Genomic DNA, 22,203 nt, shown 5'->3' with positions numbered 1-22,203 from the left:
GAGAGTTCCATTAATACTGTAAACATAGGTATGAGCTATTTTATTTTTATATTTTCTTAAAGCAAACTCATAAAAGATGATGGCTAACCTTATGATTAATACTCATGATTTAAGACTGATTTGCTTTGTCAACTATTCAACAATATATAAACTGTCTACACAAAGCTGTGCACCCTGTATCAGTAATTATACTGTTATTCAGCTCTGTAAAAATAACTATAAAGTTGGCAAGATAACATTCGACCCATAGAGGGGCCCCCCTGGCAGGTGAAGGGCCCGCCACAACTGACACTGCTCTCCATCTAAGAGATGTTTCTTCTTTACCTTATCAGGTTAAGCCAACCAAAGGTTGGGTACAGCTGGGGAAGCTGAAGTGGGGGACCATAAGGATACTCTTCTTTCCAGTGGCATGGTTATATAAGTACCATTGCTACTGAAGATCAAAGGCATTTTCAGAATTACTATATGAGCAACTAGATTTATGGCAGTCACAAGACCAACGACCAGTGAAATAAATTTACTAAGCTTTGAAAAGGCTTTGGACTGACACAGTCATATCTATATCTATTATAAATGAAATATAAATGAAATCAACAGTATTATGTAAAATTTTAGTGGAAACATCTGTTTGATAGAGTTTATACAAAGTGCAGCATGTATCTGTATTTTTTTATATATACTCCCCTGACAAAACCTTAGTAACCTTGCATGTTTAAGGTGGTAGTAACTTCAGGCTCCTGAAGATGACTCTGTAGGGGGATGATATAGCTATAAATACCTGCAGGGTGTGTGACAGGATTCATAGATTGAGAAGAGGGGGTACAGTGCAGTCTCGTTGGATGTATGGAAAGTGGGTCACAAAGCAGATACAGTTATTGATTGGACAAAAGGAGTGATTGTATTTGGCCATAGTGTTAAGGAAGTAGCTAAATCTGCAGGTGTATGGAAGCATACGGTCATACGGGTCTACCAGCAGTGGCAAAAACCCCAGACTAAAGGAAATTCTATTCAGAATTGTGGCTGAAAGATGAAACTGACGGACAGGGACCGTCAGTGGGTTTCAAGACTTGTTCCCTGCAGAGTGTTCTTTCACAAGCCAGGACACACATCAGCGTTCCCTTTCGGCTACAATTCAGACAAGAATTTCCAGTAGACTGGGGTTTCTGCGACTGCTGGTAGACCTGTATGACTGTACGCCTTCATACACCTGCAGATTCAGCTACTTCCTTCACACTATGGTCTCTTTGGTACGCCCAAATGCAGTCACTCCTTTTAGTCAATAATTAACTGAATCTGCTTTGTGACCCATTTTCCACCCATCCAACCAGACCCTGCACTGTATCCCTCTTCTCAATCTATGAATCCCATCACACACCCTGCAGGTATTTATAGCCCCATCATCCTCATACTACTACTACTATTAATAATAATACTTTACTCTGATGGTGTACTGTTTTACTCTTTACTTAATAAGGTTTTAGTTTTAGTCTCAGATACAAGTAATGTATGTTCTGCCAGCCATTTCCAGCTATTAAAACAAAAAAAGCTCATAATCCGTCCTACACTGTAAAAACATGTTGGTCTAGTTAGGCCTAGGAAATCTGCCTCAGTACTAGAAAACTGTATATCAAATATATATGCAAATAATTTGGATGACTATTTACTTCTATTGGTTAGACTATTAGCTCCAGTTTGAAAATAAATAGCAGAGCTCATGATTAGTTTTGAAAGGCTGCCATAAAAGGAAAATCAGCATGTTTCAGAGTTGTAAATAGGCTCATAAATCTGCATCTGAACATTGTTTTGGCCCCACCAAAATCATATACTTATTATTTTTACTAAACATAGTCAATAATGCATTATATGACACCTTTAAGGTCAAACAGCAATTTACAGTGTATTAAACACAGTAGCAGGCTGTGAGGTTGGGCCCCAGTGATGAAGTTGTTTGTAGCCTGGAGGCCAAATGAATAATTACATTGTTTACCTAAATTAGGCGTAGTACTAGTTAGGAGAACTTTAGCTGCGTTAAATGCAGAAGTTTGAGTTTGTTGAACTGTTAAGCTGAACTGAGTTCATTCCATTGTATTGTAAATAAATGAAGCTAACTTTTGATTGTATACAGTGCAATCCTCCACTTTTTCATTTATCATCATTTTAACTTAAATTTAAATGTAGTTTTGCTTGTTTGCTTGTTTGAGTGGTAGTTAGAGGTAAACAGGAGTTCATTTAGGAGGAATCTAGTAACACAAAAGCACACATAATCACATTTTAGTGTAAGTGTATAAATAAGTTTGGGCACCTCTGTTGTTATCTGGTTATGGGACAAGATGTAAATGAGCGACTATTGGGCCTGTGTGAAGTCCATTACACATCATCGCATGCACCCGCACAAACACCCACATTGCTGTCCCATCTGGAAAACACATAGCCCCAGCTCACATCACCCGAAGGTATGAAATGTATGAATTATGTCTTTGTTGGTGAGACCTATAACTGGATCCTCTGCAGTGTACAGTTCAGCAGAGGTGAGCCATAAATCCACACTGTCTGAACACTTCTACAGCCAATATGCTGCACCTGCTCTCCTGGAGGTCCTAATGGTCAGTGAAAATAAATCTGTGGTCAGATTTTTCTTCATCCTGCTACTTCCACTACCACTTCACAGCACTGCTGTGTGTGCAGATTTAGTGGACACTCTTCTTCTGTACTCCATAATGGCACTTTTAAAGGGCACATACTGTATCATGGAAATGAATTCAATGCACTATGCTACAGTTGCATACTGTTAATTCCTGAGTTCATGCTACACACATATGTCAAATAAGCTCCCTTCCTCAACAGAGACACAAGCTAAAAAAGGAAAAAGCCATGTGTGAAACACTAAGTACACCCTATGAATCAAGAGCTTGTAGAGCCACCTTTGGCAGAGATAATGTTTTTCTGATTGACTATCAGTCTCTCACATCATGCCTCAGTTCATTGAGGTTTATGGGCATAAGCTTATGCACAGCTCCTTTAAGGTCCCACCACAGCATTTCAGTTGGGTTAGGGTCAGGACTTTGACCGGGCCATTGCAACACCTTGGAATCATTGTGTGGTTGCATTACCCAATTCCGATCAAGCTTTAGCTGTTAGATAGATGGACACACATTTGAATCTAGAATACGTTGGTAAATAGATGAGTTTATGGCCGACTCAATGACTGCAAGGTGCCCAGGTCTAGTGGCTGCAAAACAAGCCCATATAACTGCCCCTTCAGCACCATGCTTTACAGTTGATATGGGGTGTTTGTGCTGATAGGCTGTGTTTGGTTTGGTGCAGTATGGCCAAACATCTCTGCTTTGGTCTCGTTAGTCCAAAGGACACAAGTCTTAAGGTTTGTTCAGATGCAAATGTAAGCCGTGCTGCCATACATGTTCATTTTTCTTTTTCTAATCTGTCTCACTGTAGAAGGATGGACTTCAGGTTGTTTGGAAATGGCCTTACACCCCTACCCAGATTGATAGACAGCAACAACTGCTTCTCTAAGATCATTGCTGATGTCTTTGCTCTGTGGTATTATATGAACCTACACCTGAATGCTCCAGTCCAGCAAACTGCAAAACCTTTCATAGAGGTGCTCACACTTGCTGATGATCACTTAATCAAGGGCCTTGGATTAGCAGCACCTGGATGCTACTTACCCCCTTAATTCCTATGAAAGCAGTAAGGGTGTCCTTAACTGTACAAACACTGCTTTTTTTGTTCAATAAACAATGACACAGTGGCTTCTGTTGTGTGTGGTGTTGTTCATCTGTATTGTACTGTATTTTATTAATTAATGGTCATTAATTAATGGTATAATGGTCTGTTCAGGACCAGATGTTTGTTCAGTTATGTCCTGAGATGTATAACCATAGAATTCAAAGAAGGTGTACTTTGTTTTTCTCTGCACTTTTGCATTGTGTACTCTTTGACCGTCCATATCAAGAAGCCTTGGTGAGTGTGAACCGACCAGCTGGACACACTAGGTGAAGGTTTTCTACTTGTGTGTAGGTGTGTAACTGATAAAGCTGCATTTCTCTCTGGCTGTTCAGGGGGGTCCAACGTGAGAGTGTTGTGTCACACCAGGTTATTGCAGCTTCTAAACAGGACACAGATGTTTCTATAGAGTTCTTGACTTTAACTGCTATTCAATTGTCACATTTTATTTACAAAATAAAATTTGTGGCTTTATGTTTTAAAAAATGAGTTTACATAATTCAATTTAGTGAGGACTTCTACTGTTCAGCTGAATTCAGCTGTTCTTCACCTAATTTAGAGAGTCCAGGTTCAGAACTGTAGATGTTCATCTGAGAAACCACTGATCATCTAACATGTCTAATACAGACCATGTCAATGCTGCTGCTGACTCCAGTCTAGAACTGGATTAGGTTGAGATTAGTGGGGAAGGGTTAGGGTTCGGATTTGGGTTTATTTTAAGGTCAGGATTAAGCAAGGATGATGGGTAGGGTTAGGATTAGGGCCAGGATAATGATTGGGGTTATGGTTAAGATTAGGATCAGGGTTAGGGTTAGGTTATGGGTACGGATGGGCTTGGTTCTACTTAATGGAAGCAAGATAATGCCTCTACTTACTGTCAGAAATGCATCAACAGAACATCTTTGGCATATTTACCTCAGTGTATTCAGATGCGTTACTGCTGCTACTACACTGACATGCCATTGATGATGTATTACTAGAGTTTATTATTCATCTACAAAGGACCTCTCAATATAAACAACACTGAAATCCACAGTAAATTATGCAACCACAAACACAAGTATTAAGAAACTGGACCAGCCATTAAATATTTTATATTTCTGTAAGAAATATGGCAAATGTGATGCAATTTCAATAAATAATTCATGGTGATGAATCCTGTATGTTGGAGAGCTTGCCAGGCTCTGCTGGAGCAAAGCAGTCCCAAAACATGACATTTCCTTCCATGCTTCATAGTTAATATGAGGCTCCAGAAATTCAATTTGTTTGACAGTAAGGGTTTCCTCCTTGCACACCCCTAACATTACATTACAGACTTATTCTACAATAGATTGAGTTCTTTTTTTTACTATATGCAATTTTATGCAATGATTCCTTTGACCCCAAGGCTTGAAGTTTGCTGTGACTGTTAGCAATCCCCAATCATGTCCAATCAACGGAATTTACCACAGCGGGACTACAATTTATCTGTAGAAACATCTAAAGCAGTATCAGTGGAAACAAAATGCACCACAGCTCACTTTTGGATGTCACCTTAAATGATGTTCACACTTGTGTACATACAATATTTTACATTTAGACTTTTAATGATTTGTCAGTGTGGGATATTTTGTGTAGAATTAACTCAGTTGATATTAGAATAAGTCGGTACTGTAAAATCACATGGAAAAGTTGAAAGGGGTGTGCAGACTTTCCAGCTTGACTGTAGGTACCTGTAGGTCCAGGAATGACATTTTAGGATTGTTGGATTGAGTTTTAAATGTTCTTACTTCATTCAACTATTTTCTTTTTAAATTCCTGAGGGCCTCAGAGAGCTTTTTGGATCTCGTCATGTTGACACCACTCAAAAGCAACCCAAACTAAAGGGCTGAGCTTCATCTTTTCCTTTACAAGAAAATTCCATTTCTATGAATTCCATTTTCTTCAGTCATACAAGTACTTCTTGTGGCAACAAGCAATTTGATTGGCTTAGCAGAAAGGCAGATAAAAATAGTAAGCATGAATGTAGCTATCTGAACATAAAAGAAAGTTAGCAATTAGCACTGTATTGTGAGGAAGGTGGGTTTCTCCTTTACCTCGCAAGAGCTGATAAGTGGGTGTGACCCCTCAGAAATGTTAGACTAATTAGGTTGAGTGCATTTTCCCACTGAGCTTCCATTGTTATCACTGCTTTCCCTGCATTTTCTGATGAAATCAGTATGATCAAAAGCACTGCTCCAGACCCTTACCAGAGTTAACAATGCTTTATCACAAAGCCACACTGACCATTGATACGTTTCCTGGCAGCGAGATGGAGCTTCTCAGGATTCACAGTGGGTTTGTTGGCTACTGATAACCAGCTTTTATAGTTTCTGAATCAACTTTTTAAATAATGTATGTATGTAAACAGTCACCAATCTAGCTAAACTTGAGCTGTAATTAAAGATTAACTAAAAATTGAACTACACTGACCGAATATACGTGTCACCTCCCTCAGTAATTGAACTTTTATTCAGTTCAGATAGCTATGTGTAACTGACACCACCCTCATTATAAAGCCCATTTCGAGCTCTGCTAGCTTGAGGCAGTTTACCGCGTTAACTAACTAAGCTTACTGTGTGTTAACCAGCCTGCAGAGCCACCACAGCAGCCTGCTGGCAGTGTCTGCTCTAAATCACGGGATAACGTGGCCAGATATCTCGGTCAGCTGTGGACACAGCACAGCAGCTGGCGAGCTCATGGCGTCCTGAGGACGTATTTTCGTTACGGACGTTGTACACTGAGAGCCGTCCACTACAGCGGGGTCGTACACTGTCCGAGCGAGGAGTGAGGAGCGAGGAGCGAGGAGCTAGGAGCTCTCCACAGTGACCGCCCCTTTCTCACCGGCATGTACCAGAGCCAGCGCTTACAGAGCGTGGGCATTTAAGCAAGCAGCTCCCCTCCAGCACTTCACACACACACACACACACACACACACACACACACACACACACACACACAGTCAAAATGAGTACCGGCGTGGAGCGACTGTTTGACGAGCTCGGCCACTTCAAAAGGTAAGTTCATTTCATGGGCTAAGAAGTAATATGGGTCAGTGAGGTCCTGTTCATAAAGACCTGCTTCATGGGTGCCCTTTGGCCCTCACTACAAACTCTCCAGTGCTGAAGTAACAAGTGCCAGCACTGTGGAGTGGACTGTGACAGGGCTTGAGTTCATTTGGGCAGCGTGTCTAGCTGGACTGTGTGACAGGTGGTAAGGTTCTCGTCAATGTGCTTTCTTGATGATTCTGAGCACAAGGGATGGCCCATTAAATGGGAGCTCCAGAAAGCAGGATTTTGCGTCTGAGATGTATAAGAGATGTCACTAAGAGTGGTTCGAGGTGAGCTTGTGCCTTGTGCATGACAGTGGTGGGGATAGACGGTTACCGGAGGCGTCACGAGTAAGGATAGGGAGGATAAGCCTTTACCTGGGGATAAATACAACTCCCTAAAATGTCTGGGTGTAGGAAAAAAGCCTGTGCTCCAAAAGTCGAGCTCAACCAGCTGACAACAGGATTTTATGGTCAGATGAGACAAAGATTGAGTGGTTTGGTCCCAGTGGCCAAGTACACTACACAAACTGTTAAGCTTGGTGGTGGCAGCATCATGCTCAGGGGAGGTTTTGCTGCCAAGTGCCCCAAGCAACTGCTGAAATGTAGTTCATAGATAATGGTCAGAGGTGTGCCTTGCCAGTTTTAGGGGGGCTTAATTATTTTAAATGCATTTTCTCTTTGTTCAACAGTGCTGTTGAATTTCTCCTTATAAAGTATATGGAGATAGCATGGCATTAGGGCCCATAAGAGGATGCTGTATCTGCTGTATTATAGCATTGCTGTATTATAGCAGTTTGTGTCTGATGGGTTCTTTTAATCACAGTCAGAACTTGAGTTGAGGTCAGAACTTTGGCAGGGCCATCAAAAAACAATAGCCTGCTTCCTTTGATGTGTGTTTGGGGTCATTGTCGTTTGAACGGTCGGTTTAAGGTTAAGATGGAAAATGGCAACATTACTTATGACTAGGGCTGGGTAAAAAATACCAAATCACAATATTTAAAGACATTTTTTACAATACTTAAATACATCAATTAATACTAAATACATCAGTAGCAACATATTCTTATAAACTACAGATACACTATAGAACTACTATACAGATACTCTACTGAATGCAGTTATTTTTCTTCTGCTGCTCTTCATCTACTTAAACCAGTCTAATTACACTGTTAGTAATGAAACCTTATTGCATTAAGCACCAACAATATCCTTCATATGCTTAGAAAATTATATTGTGCATCACGTTACGATACGATACGATAAAATATCGTCATATTGCCCAGTCAAATTTTTTTGGAAAGCAAAAAATAGATTTATTTAATTTACATTGTTTATATTGTATATACACAATGTAGTTGTTTGAAGATTTCCCCTGTATGTATCTACTTAATAACTGGTTTATTGGTTTGGATTTTTTTTTTTAATTCTTACACATTAAAAAAATGGTAGTGGTCAGGCTCTGGTAACAAGGAGTGTCAGATTTGGTCTAACAAGTGGGTCATCCATATCCAGCATATTTTCATGAAATTAATGTGTTATATATTATTAATCATCAAGCGCAAAAAACAGCAATGTTATTATTACGATCATCATAATGTAGTGTTCAGGTCCATATCTAGTACAGAGATACAGTTATATTGCCTAACGGCCTTTTTCCATCGTCTGCTAATAAAATCAACAATCTTCATCCAATCCACAGGTTGTGATAAATATTCTAGCACAATAAAAAACATTTATCACATAAAATTAAAACATCAAAAGGACACATGCCCCCTTTCCTTGCACCCCCTAAAATTGCACCAGTGGTGGTAATGTATATACTCTTCCATATATTCTTCCTTTCCCAGGTTCCAGGCATGCCTGTACATAGCTGCTGTTTTTCAGGCCACCTCTTGTGGGATACACTACCTGGCCTCTGTGTTCCTGGTGGAGACACCGAACTTCTTGTGCGACCCACCAGGGAACGTTACAGATGTTCAGTACGGGAACTACTCGGCATCATCCCTGGAGGACATCTGGCCGCTTTACAAGACCGGAAAGGGTCCCGTGGTGGTGCGGACAGTTAATGGAGAGCAGTGGGAGCTCAGCCCATGCTGCAGAGCGCTGCGCCACGACCCCGTGGACTTCCACTATGAGTTTGATGGCAATAGATCGGTGGTGGCATGCACTCACTACGTGTTTGACCACAGCCAAGTGAAGCAGAGCATAGTGACCGACTGGGACCTGGTGTGTGATAAGGAATGGCTCGCCAAGCTTTCTCAACCCACCTTTATGCTCGGGGTCCTGATCGGAGCATTGGTGTTTGGAGATGTTGCTGATAGGTATGTCCAGTGTGTGTGTGTTCTTGCAGCCCAAATTTGTAGACCTCACTTGCAGAGTCTCCTTCTTGTATGGTCTTGTAAAGCCTGCTCTAGGCGGCGTTACACATGTGGAATATTTCTTCCATTTCTTAATGATGGATTTAACTGAACTCCAGGGGATGTCCAGTGACTTGAATTTTTTGGTATCCATTCGCTGGCTTATCCTCTTCAATAACAGCTGCTTAGAGGAGCCTGTGGTTGCTGATTTTTAGGACAAAGTTAGAGGAGTCAGAGTATTTCTAAAGCTTTGAGAGTTCATCCAGCCATTGTTAACAATGATTGTGAAGAGGCAATAGTCCTAACAAGCCTAATTAAGACCCGATTGACCACATGGGTATGCACCAGCACCAGACCAGCAAAAAAACATTTTTGACTCCAGTTTACTGGGGTACTGCTTAGGAACCCTGTGGAAATGAATGCAGCTAGTAAATCAGTTGCTGTTGTGGGTAGTCCTATAGATATCTGTAGAGTGCCATGATCAGTGTTCCCAGTGATCAGTGTTACTTCCTGGTAGGGCTGGGTATCAAAGTTCAGTGCTTTTCTTGTACTATAATTATAATATCTTCTTTGAGCCACATTCATAATATATATGTGCATATATTCTGTATATATAGTGTATATATTCTAGCATAGTTTCGGGATTGGGATTGGAAATGTTAAAACCATACCCAGCTCTACTGCTTGGGCTTTGATACAGGTTGCAACATAATGTAAGTGTAGTAAAATGACAGTATTGGCATCCTAAAATTTTGTATGTACAGTGAATGTCTGTGAATGAACCATGTATATGAACCATTTTTTCATTTAATGTATTTTCGTGTTGTTTTTGGATTGCCTGGATTGCCTTAGCTTTTCTCTTATTGCAGTGCTGTTTACGACCGTCACCGTTTCTTTCTCCAGGGTCGGCAGGCGCCCTATTCTGATGACCACCAGTTTATGCCAGTTTGTCTTTGGCATCATTGTGGCATTTACAGGAAACTACTACTTTTTTGTGGCAATGCGTTTCCTATTAGCCATGGTAAGTCAGACTTTGCGAGAACATGCAGTAGTTCCTCTTATTAAAAGTGGACAAACACACAGAGATATCTAAAAAAATAGCATGTAAAGCTATTTATTTGTCTTTGTGATTTTGTCTGTAAGCTTTAGCATAACCATTGCCAATCCTCTCCTCAGAGACGGCCAGCATTTCGTTACTAATTTCCAATACCTGTTTTTATTTATTTATTTATTCATTGAATCATATTGATATCTGTTTATTCAGGTTAATTCCAGTGTTAAATTGAGCTGTTCCATGAATCAATGACTGAGGCTTTTGCATAGTACTGCATATTTTTTAGTTGATCCCTGATGCTTTAAGCATCATAGAGTAACTCATGAGCACCTGGGAGGTTTTAGTAACTAATTAGTCACTGTCTGCTCGGAAGGGAAGCCGCTGTTTGGTTTCTGTTGCTCAACTCCTTCACTAGCACTCTTCATTCCTCCTGCTCTTCTTCGCCTTCATTCCATTACAGCTGTTGCTTACAGTAGCCACTTGATGTCTGTCTGTTCAGGTACACATAATCACAACACAGACTCACATTGCAATGGTCTTATGCACAGAGGGGCACAGGGACACAGACATCCTCACAGTGTAGCCCTGTTTCTCCTCAGTCCTATTACTTGGCTGTAGTCTACAGGAAATTCTACTGTGTGTGTTTGTGATTATGTGTACTGTGCAAAAGTCACAGCCCTTTCTTTATTTCATTTCCAGTCAAAACAAGTTTTTGATATTTGTCAGGATTATTAATGAGATTTTTGAGTTTTCATTAAAATCAGAACATTATGACCAGTCCTGTTTGGAATGAACTCTGCCCATTATATCAGCTCCACTGACCATTTAGGAGCACTGTGTGGTTATAAGGTTACAGACTGTAGTCCATCTGTTTCTCTGCATACTTTGTTAGCCTCCTTTTACCCTGTTCTTCAATGATCAGGACCCCACAGGACCCCCGCAGAGCAGCGAGTACTTGGGTGGTGGGTCATTCCCAACACTGCAGTGACACTGAAATGGTGGTGGTGTGTAAGTGTGTGTGTTGTGCTGGTACGAGTGGATCAGACACAGCAGTCCACTCACTGTGCACTCTATTAGACACTCCTACCTAGTTGGTCTACCTTCTGTTTCTGCACAGTTTGTGTTAATACTCCTCCAGTCCTTCATCAGCTCTTATAGGACGCTTCCCACAGAAAGCTGTTGGCTGGATATTCCTGGTGCTGAGGTGTTTAAAAACTCCAGCAGCACTGCTGTGTCTGATCCACTCGTACCAATACTGACCTGGTCCTGACCTTTGAAGAAAGGAAAGTAAAAAGGTAAAGGTGCACGTATTTGTCACTGTACAGTGACATGTGTCCTCCGCATTTAACCCATCTGTGATAGGGGCAGTGAGTACACACACCCAGAGCGGTGGGCAGCCAACTCCAGCGAGCAGAGAGAGTAAAGGGCCTTGCTCAAGGGCCCAACAGTGGCCAAGTGCCAAGCCCGGGAATCAAACCCACAACCCTGTTATTGATAGCCCGGCGCTCTAACCGCTGAGCTACCACTGCCCCTGCAAAGAAGTATGCAAAGAAACAGATAAACTACTGTCTGAAATGATAGAACTATGATGTACATGGCCAGTGGAGCTGATAAAATTGGTTCCTTTTAAACTAGGGGTGGTGATAATATTCTAAAATGCCTACCATGCTCTCTTTTCGTTCTTTCCACCATGTTTTCAGGTGTCGAGTGGTTATCTAGTCGTGGTCTTCGTCTATGTTACGGAGTTCACAGGGAATAAGGTGCGCACCTGGACCTCCATGCACGTGCACGCAGCCTTTGCAGTCGGCATCATGGTGGTGGCTCTGGTGGGGTATATGGTGCGTGTCTGGTGGCTTTACCAGATCATCCTGACCCTCAGCACTTGTCCATTCCTGCTCTACTGCTGGAAGTTCCCTGAGACGCCCTTCTATCTGATCGCTAAAGGACGCCACCAGGAAGCACAGCAGCTGCTGGACACCATCGCCCAATTTAATGGTCTGGAGCCCAAGCTCAAGGTACCACTACTCTTATAGACTACATCCAGTGCCTAATGACATCTTTAGGCCATTTTTTTTCTAGGGTTAACCCACATACTTACCTGGCAGGGGTGATACCATGATCACCTAGGGTGAGGCTCAGCCATTGCACGTGGGTTGTGCTGACCCTTGCGAATTCCCCACATACAGGAATCTCGACTGCATCATTTCTGGAAGTGAGGGACTGCGTTCATGCTTTCCCCTGATATTTGGGGCAGTGGTGGCTCAGCTCAGTTAGAGCATCAGGCTATTCATAACAGTGTTGTAGGTTCGAGACCTGAGCTCAGCAAGCTGCCATTGTTGGGCCCTTGAGCGATGCCCTTAACCCTGTTCCCTGGATTGTTTACTGCTGCACCACTGTGTGTTTGGTCACTAGTGTGTATGTGTATGTTCAATGGATGGGTTTATGGGTTCATCAGTGTGGTGACTGGTAGCATAGTGGTAGGAATGGTGGGCCAGCAACCAGTGCAAGGCACTTAACCCCCACTGTCCCAGGTAGTCCTGCTCTACTGGCAACAGTCTTCTCCCAGACATAATTAGCTGCCAGTACGTTTAATTGTAACAGCTTTAGGATATTAGTATGGGCTTTAGTATAATCACATGAGAACCAAAGTTGGTTCTTCTATGACATTGCGTGAGGTGTGGAAATGAGATCTACTACGGTAACCTGAGGTCAGGCCCCTACTGTGACCAGGTGACACAGGCAGTGTGTTTTATATGCTGGCCAAGTTGATAAGTGGGCATATGGCTCTGTTATGTTTGCATTTATCCCCCCCTGATGTGGCCCTAGTTTCATGATGGGTAGTGGCTATGTGAATAGGAATGAGCATTAACTTATTTGTGAGGACACCAGCTAATAAACAGGCAATCATAGCAAATAGGACCCTGTTGCTGTAATGTAATATGAACAACACATGCTTGTTTTTGCTTGCTTTTGCCTGTTACATCGGGTCACTCAAAGCCACATGGGCAGACAGCATCGATGAGACTGAGAGTCGTGGAGTGCAGCCAACACTATCACCTTACCACTGAGAGCTGGTGGGATATCTCGCCATCTGCAGCCCGACAGCTGAGTTCATTACAGTGCTAATGTGACTAGACTGCATGGCATAGACCTGTTGGACTATGGCTCTGCTGTTTGATTTTAGATTTTGATCTTTTTTGATCACATTGGCCCAGTCAACTATAATCAGTTCTAAAAATTATTATAATAAAGAATGTGCTAATTGTTTGACCAAGCTAAAATTCACAGCTTATTTACACATAGAAATAGACCGCTAGCAATTTGCTTGGCCATTTTATCAGATACACCAACCATATAAGAGTACTTAGGTGTACAGTTACCAACTGTAGCTCATCTGCTGCACAATTTATCAGCCACCCTATAGCCCATCCATCAATAGAAAGAACCACCACAGGACCACCAATGAGGGTTTTTTAGTGCAACCAAAAGGATAAAGGATAAAGGATAAAGGTGCACGTATTTGTCTACAGTCAACAACCTTGGTATAACCCTGGATGATACTTTATCACTGGAATCTCATTAGTATCTGTTAGGCTATATTGACATCACAACACCAGTTTACCAGATATTGACCAGTTAACTCAGGCAATCATAACTTCTAGGATAGACAACTTTTAGGTTTCACTGACTGGATGCTGTGCTGTCTCTCCAGAGGCAGGCTCCAGTAGGATTCTCCTAGGAGGTGCTTACCTGGAAATGGAAGTCTGAGCATATTACTCTGGTCTTATTCTGTTTACACTGGCTTCCTGTTAAGTTCCGCATCGACCTCAAGGTCTTGCCTGTGGCATTTAAATCCTTTAATAGCCTAGCTCTGGCATATCTTGCCAAGCGTTATAGCCCATCCACACTACTTCGCTTGGCTGAGGCAGGCTCTCCTAAGATCATTTACAGGATCACATACAGCTCAGTTGGTGGAAGAATTTTTACTATAAAGCCCACAATGCTCTGAAATAACATTGCAGAAAATATGAGGAATGCAAATAATTTTTTTTTTGGTTTTTAAAATGCATTTATTGAGTGTTTAGGTTGTGAAATTTTCCTTTTATGGTGGGCTCATGAAAAAGAGAGCTCTACTTTTGGTTTAGGTCACTGCAACGACTCACAGTAGCCACAAATACATAGCTGTATTTTTAGCACTGTAACAAGAACTGTGCTTAATATGTCTTACCTGGTAGCACTGCTGTCCTCTCTGGGTCCTCTCAGTACTAGTTATTTTTCCCATATATATAAAATCTACATAAATATTTAAATAAGAACATGGATACAATCAAATTACTTTGTTATTCATTGTACATTCACTATCATTCATTACACATAATATATACTTTACATATTATAGTCTTAGTCAAACTAGGGTAACGTTTGGAAGCAAATGATGGAGATGATCTGTCCATGCCCTTTACCAGCAACAACATCCATTCCATCAATTGTTATTATATAATGTGAAAAACATGCCCTGGCATTCTGCCATATGTTAAATTAAAGTCATGTTGAGACCGGGCCTCAAGTCCAGGCCGACCTGTGGCTGAAATTTACACAGAGATTTAAACAGACACCTAGCTTTAGTAGCCTGGTCTTTTTTCACCTTTAACACACACAAAGCGTAGTAAACTCAGACCAAACAAAATGAGTGAATGTCAGCTAGAACCTGCCGTTTATTAGCACAACACATTTATATGACATTCATAGCACATACATAGCATGTACCTCTTTTGTTCTATACCTACTATGTCATGCTACATGATGGTAAATGGCATTGTGCAATGGCTTTAATGGAAAAAGTTCAGAGTCCTACAACACTAGGTCATGGTATGGTAATTTAACATGTGTATAGGACACAAGTTAAATTCTGCTATATAACATGTCTAGGCTAGCTTACACTTTGCATATTCAGTATTTTACACTCCCCATGTTGTTTGGGATTAATTTTTCACTCTTTCTATATATAAATATAAAAATGGTGCTATATAAATAAAGACTTATTATGGTTATTATAGTATTATCATTTAACAAGTCAACTAGGAGTCAAATCTGAGAGTGGAAATTGAATCATATTATTAAGAGTCAAAACTGCATTGACGTGAAGTCAGAAATATACTCCCCTGCGCAATAATTGTTTATAATAATAAGTGATTTTTTCTGCTTGTGGTATAGGTGTCAGACTTGATAGAGAATAGTGGGAAGCCTTTGATGAAGGATGGGCAAATCTATGAACGCGAATCGGAACAACCAGAGAAGAAGCTGAGTATCCTGGACATGTTTGGTAGCTGGAAGATGGCTGGCCGCAGCGCCACTTGCTGGTCCATCTGGTTCATCGGCTCGCTTGGCTACTATGTATTCAGCCTTGGCTCCGTCAATCTTGGAGGAAACCAGTATGTCAACCTCTTCCTGGCTGGTAAGGAGACTGTGTGTGTATTAGTGTAATTCTGGCAAAATTAACCTAATATGAAATAATTACCCTACATTATTATTTGGAAACAAAAGCATAAACACAAGCATATAGCAGATATTCTAAACATGTGCCCATAAATCATGATGTATAAATTAGAATAAGTTTGTGTACAGACCTAATCTTCTATCTATTGTGGGTTAAATACACAAATTGTCTCATAGATCTCCATTTTGAGACTCTGCACACACACAAACACATACACACACACATATACACACACATACCATAATGTCAGTGTAGTTGTATGTTTTAGGGTAAAGTTCATCTTAGGGACACAGGTTGGTACACAAAGTTGACTTTTGTGTTTGACTGGCTGTTGACAGGTGCAGTTGAGCTGCCCTCGTATGTGATTGGCTGCTTTGCGATGGACCGGGTGGGCAGGAGAAAGACCTGCGCTCCAGCACTGCTGCTTAGTGGAGTAGCCTGCATGCTCATCATCGCAGTACCTCAGGTACGGGTATGTTTTTTGTCTGCGCATATGTGTTTAGGAAGGGCGATCAATATACCAAAAATACACCACAACCCTCAAAGATGTGATAGCAGGGTATCAGAATATTTGTTTTTCTGAGGTTTGTGAATGAGGGGGAATTGACAAAATGTACCAGCAAAGCTATTTTTTATTCAACACATGCAAAAATAAGCTTTTCATCAACACCCAAACAGCTACAGTTTATACAGTTACATAAAGTTATATCAGGGCTCTCATCCAGAGTAACTTACAGAAGTGATTAGTTGCCCACTCATATCCCTAGCTAGATGACAGGCTAGAGTATAAAGATACTACTAAAATTAGATACTGCCACATATGAAAGTCAGTACTGATACCTAGATACAAAAAATACGCAGTATATACACTACACTACACTGAATGTCAAAGCAGTTGAGTTAGGTTAGGTGCTCTTGAAAGAGATGGGTCTTCAGTCAACGTTGACCGACTCCAGGGGACGTCTAAGATGTCTTTAAATATGGTGGGTCAAGCTGACATGTACTTGAAGCTCAAAGTTTTCTTAATATGGATCAGGTTTTGACCGTCACCGTCAGGTCGGGAGGGGCAGATCCATTTTTAGTCTTTGTAGGCCAGCATCAGGGTTTTAAATCTACAGCAAGCCAGTAAATGAAGAATGCAGCAGACAGTTACAGGTATAGAATTAACACAGTTATACAGTTAATACAGTTAGCTCTGTATAAATAAAAGAAGAACTTGACAAGAACAGTAAAACAGTACACCTGTTTCTTGTGCATTCCATAAGCAACCCCCGGCTTCCCATCCAATCATTCAGATCCACCATTGCCCTTAAATCTTTCAGCCGCTGGCTACAATACATCGATTGCTGTTCTTTCTAGGTTCTAAATATTTGTTCTAAATCAAATTTATCAAAATAATGACGACATGCAGTCACGCTTCCCAGCCCTAGTCTTAAGTAATGTCTTCCTTTATTTATTTCCCCCCGCTCTATGTGTGTGTGTATGCATGCGTGTGTGTACAGGGCTCAAGCTGAACACTCTGTGTTTACGTCTGTTTTTGTTGGACTGCCACCAAAATGCTAATGCCAAATTAAACTCCCCAAACAGGGAAGAACTTTGTCCCCTCAAACTCTTAAATGACAGAGGACATTAGGTAAACAGAGGGACACTAAAGCAGAGCGAAGGTGGTCTGCCGAGGGAAATGGAGAGGGGGCAGAACACTCGTCCATGAACCTCCTGACCGGTGGTGTGTGTTTACTTAGCACGGCATGCTGTTCTCAGTCAGGAAATGAAGTGCTTTGAAAACAGACCTCAGCTCTTAGCGCGAGCTCCTTAAAAACATTTGAACCTAGGGAACTAGATAGACCTATGACATAGGCAATGTTTGTTGACTAACATTGGGAATGTCATAGGATCATTAAAGGATCATCTTTAGATAAGAGTGAGGCTGACCTGGTCAACTGGAAGAATGATTAACATGCAGCTGTGTATGACTGTGTGTCCCATAGTGAGTGAGTGTGTGTGTGTGTTTGTGAGTGTGTTTTACTTTATCTTCTAACAACTACTCCCAGCATGATGAGTTCATTCAGTGACCTTCCCAGTCACTGGATCTAAATCCAATGGAACATCTTCGGATATGGAAAAACCTGAGATACGCAGCATAAAAGTGGTCCATTTTGTGGAATTCCTGCCAGGAAGAATTGAGGCTACTACTACCTGCTATTAGTGTAGTTCTCCTAATAGAGCTTGATGAGTGTACAGCACACTTTTGCTGTTTTGTTTACTGGTCTATTAGTACACTACTATTAGCTGATTTTCTGTTGGTGTCCTGTAGATTCATCTCAAAAGCAAAAAATGTGATACAGTTGCTGAATAGCCTTTAAAAACACACAAACAGTGGGTTTCAGTCCTCAGTGTATATAATCATTTCCCAGTAAATCCATTTTTTAAACACACTTAGTGGACCAGTGCAACCAGTAGCCCCCTAACATATCAAGTGTGCTTTATGTTCAAGTGTGCTTTATGTTATACACCCACACTGACAGAGTAACTAGGTTAGTGTAGAGCCCTAACAGCTACGCTGCAAAGACTTGAAATAGCCCTGTTGTAAGCTGTATGGTAGGTGGCTTGGGGTGGGGGTGGGGGTTGGAGTGTCATATACAGTATTTCTCTTAATTCAAGTCAGAAATAACCCCTTGTATCTCCGTTTCAGTTTTTTTTCTTCTTTTTTTGGACAATTTGATTCTAGCAGCTGAATTTTTGACATTGTGTCAGAATTGCATTATAAACAGACCAATAGAAAAGCACTAAAATGACTTTAAATACAATTGTCTTACATTAACTTCCATTCAAGGTTAAGATCACCATTTTGGAGATACAAGGTTTTTCTGTGACAGTGACCATATGCAGTATTGGAACGACTGACTGACTGTTCACTTTCATTCATTGGTATGTTTCAGGGCACTATGTAAGGCCTCCCTTTAAGACCCTCACTCAGCAAAGCTACCAGAAACCTTGAACAACAGCTGTGCACTGAAATAGATATTCATATTCTCTCTCTCTCTCTCTCTCTCTCTCTCTCGCTCGCTCTCTTCACTGCAGGACATTGAGTTCTTGGCGATTATTCTCAGTATGACAGGGAAGTTTGCCATCGCCATTGCATTTGGCCTGGTTTATTTGTACACGTGTGAGCTGTACCCCACAGTCATCAGGTGTGTATGCAGTATACAGCATGTGCATTATACAGTGAAAAACAGAGTAAAGTTATGTGCAGTATATGTAAAGTGTGAGGTGTAGAGTAATGTCTATACCTTTGCAGGTCGCTGGCGGTGGGCACTGGTAGTATGATGTGTCGGGTTGGGAGTGTGGTGGCTCCTTTCTGCGTCTACCTTGCTGACGTCTGGGTCTACCTACCTCAGGTATACACACCACCATTTTTCTAATTATACACACAGACTAGTTAAATGTGAAGCATGTTTTATGCACAATTAAAGAGCGTTAAATGATACTGGAGAAGTATGTGTGACATCAACAATATGCTTAAATAGCTAAGAAAAGAATTCACTGGCTATAACTATAACATTGCTAGCTAGCTACTGTAGCATGGCTGACATTGCCCATAGCATTTTTTTTGTCATACGTATCTTATAGTTTACTGATGGGCAGCGTTCATAGTTCACTTGCATAACCCTTTTGCGCTGATATAGCTGATATAAGCTCTCCTGACAGAAAATTAGTCACCTTGCGTGTTTAAGGTGGTTGTAAGTTCAGATGGCGGGATTCATAGATTGAGAAGAGGTGATACAGTGCAGTAAGTGTACAGTTAAGAGTGATTGCATTTGGTTGTGCCAAAGACCATAGTGTGAGGGAAGCAGCCAAATTTGCAGGTATATCGAAGAGTATGGCCATACGGGTCTACCAGCAGTGACAAAAACCCCAGTCTACAGGAAGTTCTCCTCTTTCTCTTTAATCTTGAGCAGAAATGAGTACAGCCTCTTGCGTGCCACTCTGCTCCATATGATGATGGTCTGCAATTCCCTAAAGAGTGTTCTTTGATGGTGAAGGACCTGCGCTGACTTCTAGAAGCAATTTTTATTCACAAGCTGTGACACACACCGGTGGTCCCTTTCAGCCACAATTCTGTGGAGAATGTCCTGTAGACTGGGGATTCTGCCACTGCTAGTAGACCTGTATAACCGAATGCTTCCATACACCTTCATATTCAGCTACTTCCTTAACACTATGGCCTTTGGCACGCCCGAATGCAATCACTCCTTTTATTCAATCATTCCTTTGCAAACATCACACACCCCGCAGGTATTCATAGCTATATCATCCTCGTACAGAGTCATCTGCAGGAACCTGAAGTTACTACCACCTTAAACACGCAAAGTTACGCAATGTTTTGTCAGAGGAGCTTATGTCTACGAAGACATTTATAAATCCTGATGTCATTTCACCTCAGAAACAGCTGATTGTTGAAATAGGCCTTTCTAATGTTTCAGTAGGTTTATTTGTAGTTGTCATAAAAAGCATAAGCAAATGTTCTGTAAAAATATGACAAGTAGAGCAAGGTTAACAAGGTTACCCCTTCAAGTAACTTCAGCCATGCAGTGATACATAGTGTAGTACATAATACGTAATAGCGTGGGTCGTACTGTGAACTGGAACAGGTTATGCTTAGCCTACCAAGCATATTTGTATCTCTAATAATGCTCAAAATCATACTGTTTATTATCTGAGATCCTGGATTTACCCTGCCCTCGAGCAGTTATTCATCATTGTGGAACAGAAAAGCCAGGTTCAGATCCAACCAAGCTTAATGTTAGCTGGCTAAGCAAGAAATGCTTCTTCCTGAGATAGGCCTCAGGTTACAGTGAGAAGCATAACAATAAACACATGGGCTTTCCTTTATGAACTGAGATGCTTCTCATAGCAAGTGTTTCCCCTATGTTTTAAGAGTAATTTAAAGAAATCATGTCTAAATCTGTTTCATTGCTTTATGATACAGCTTATTGTGGGCATCCTTGCCTTTATTATTGGAGTTCTGACCTTATTCCTGCCTGAGACGCTCGGGGAACCCCTCACCTCCACCCTGGAGGAGGCAGAGGCTCTGGGTACTAAGCTCAGCAAGAAGAAGACAAGAGAGGATGGGGTGAAGATGAAGCTGACGGACAGTAAAGCCTGAGCCAAAGACAAAAGAGATACTGGAGCCATACAGACAGTACTTTACAATGTCCTACTGGTGACCACTGTTGACAGAAGACCATTCAGGACGTTCAACCAAAGATTTTTTTTTTTTTTACGACACAAAAAGCTTAATTTTGTTTTGGCAGACTGTACACCAATGATGGAATGAGGACAACCAGCAAAGGAACCACTCACAAAGGAAACCAGTCTTGCTAAAGACTTGTTTATTGTTTGGAACATGGATAATAGCTTGACCACAAGTTCTGAGGTTTTCAGGTGTTTAGAAATTGAATTGATCTTTAAATCAATGATGGGCCTGGAGGTCAACCTTGATGGTTGGCTGCAGTATTTAGGCAATATTTGCCTTTAGAAACACTGTAATTAAACCTCCCGGTAACTTGAGAATGATTCATTACAATTTTATTTTAATAGGAAAGTTCCTTGGTTGAAAAGTATGTGTTTGGGGATTTTAAGCTGTTTCGGTATTAGCCTACATGATTTGGGTGCTTTTTTAATATGGGACTTTTATGCAATTTGTTTAAAGAATTGATCAGGAAAAATCAGATTACATTGTTAGTTATAATACATACTGTGGTACCATTCACTCGCCAGTCCATGCATTCCATATATGGAAACCCAGCTGCAAAAACAGTCCATTTTCAATTTATGGATTTTGTGAAGTCACAAAAAACAATGCATTTGCATATATATTCGCCAGGGCAGCTTATTACAGTCATACTGGAGCGTATGCTAATGAGAACAGAGCTCATTTACAAGTATCAGTATTAAATGCACTGTAACATTAACATTGTTATTGTTACAGTAGTTTTTACACAAACATTATTCAAATGTTATAAAAACAATGGGATGGGGGCTTTCATTTAGTCTGTCATATTTTAGCATTTGTATGTCATTTGCAATTACAAACATTCATTTGCATGACTTAGGTCTTGCTAATATGGGATTTGTTTTTATACAGTCATGGTGGATCCATGTTTTTTTTTTTATTTTTTTATTTTTTTATGGAGACTGTAAGCTCTGTCCCAGGTTATTTGTAAGTACTTTGACCTCTTTTACTAAACACTGGAATCCAACTTAATAATATAGATAATATAGATAATGGAGTGAGAACACAAAAAAATGAATCTTTAGCTTGTACTGAATGATCATTTAATGCACGCATAGAGAATGGAAGGGTCATCCTTTAGTGTTTATTCCAGGATGTGAACTAGGAATGGGACCATATTAAGACAAATGATCTACGAACAGAAGGCCTCTTTAAGTGTTACATTCCAGTTCCAGGCTGACTGTT

General features: G+C 40.9%; 1 protein-coding gene and 1 pseudogene across 1 annotated transcript; both read left to right on the top strand.

Moving 5' to 3' along the window:
- Positions 1 to 6,729: 6,729 nt before the first annotated feature.
- On the top strand, positions 6,730 to 21,056 carry slc22a16 (solute carrier family 22 member 16). The gene is made up of 9 exons (XM_072695911.1): positions 6,730 to 6,779; positions 8,662 to 9,135; positions 10,075 to 10,192; positions 11,926 to 12,240; positions 15,440 to 15,680; positions 16,061 to 16,188; positions 18,804 to 18,913; positions 19,021 to 19,120; positions 20,713 to 21,056. Exons 1-9 carry the CDS (start codon positions 6,730 to 6,732, stop codon positions 20,887 to 20,889), a joined length of 1,713 nt encoding a protein of 570 aa, XP_072552012.1. The 3' UTR covers positions 20,890 to 21,056.
- On the top strand, positions 12,316 to 12,466 carry LOC140538199 (U1 spliceosomal RNA; annotated as a pseudogene).
- Positions 21,057 to 22,203: the final 1,147 nt, after the last annotated feature.

Source organism: Salminus brasiliensis, chromosome 1 (assembly GCF_030463535.1).
Source record: "Salminus brasiliensis chromosome 1, fSalBra1.hap2, whole genome shotgun sequence".
Taxonomy (NCBI): Eukaryota; Metazoa; Chordata; class Actinopteri; order Characiformes; family Bryconidae; genus Salminus; species Salminus brasiliensis.
This window is presented reverse-complemented; position numbering and strand designations above follow the sequence as displayed.

What these genes read in the sequence shown, in the direction of transcription:
- slc22a16 (XM_072695911.1), top strand. Translation starts at nt 6,730, where the DNA reads ATGAGTACCGGCGTGGAGCGACTGTTTGACGAGCTCGGCCACTTCAAA. An exon ending in GAGCTCGGCCACTTCAAAAG is followed by an intron (nt 6,780 to 8,661) that starts GTAAGTTCATTT and finishes TTCCTTTCCCAG; the next exon opens with GTTCCAGGCATGCCTGTACA. An exon ending in TGCGTTTCCTATTAGCCATG is followed by an intron (nt 10,193 to 11,925) that starts GTAAGTCAGACT and finishes CCATGTTTTCAG; the next exon opens with GTGTCGAGTGGTTATCTAGT.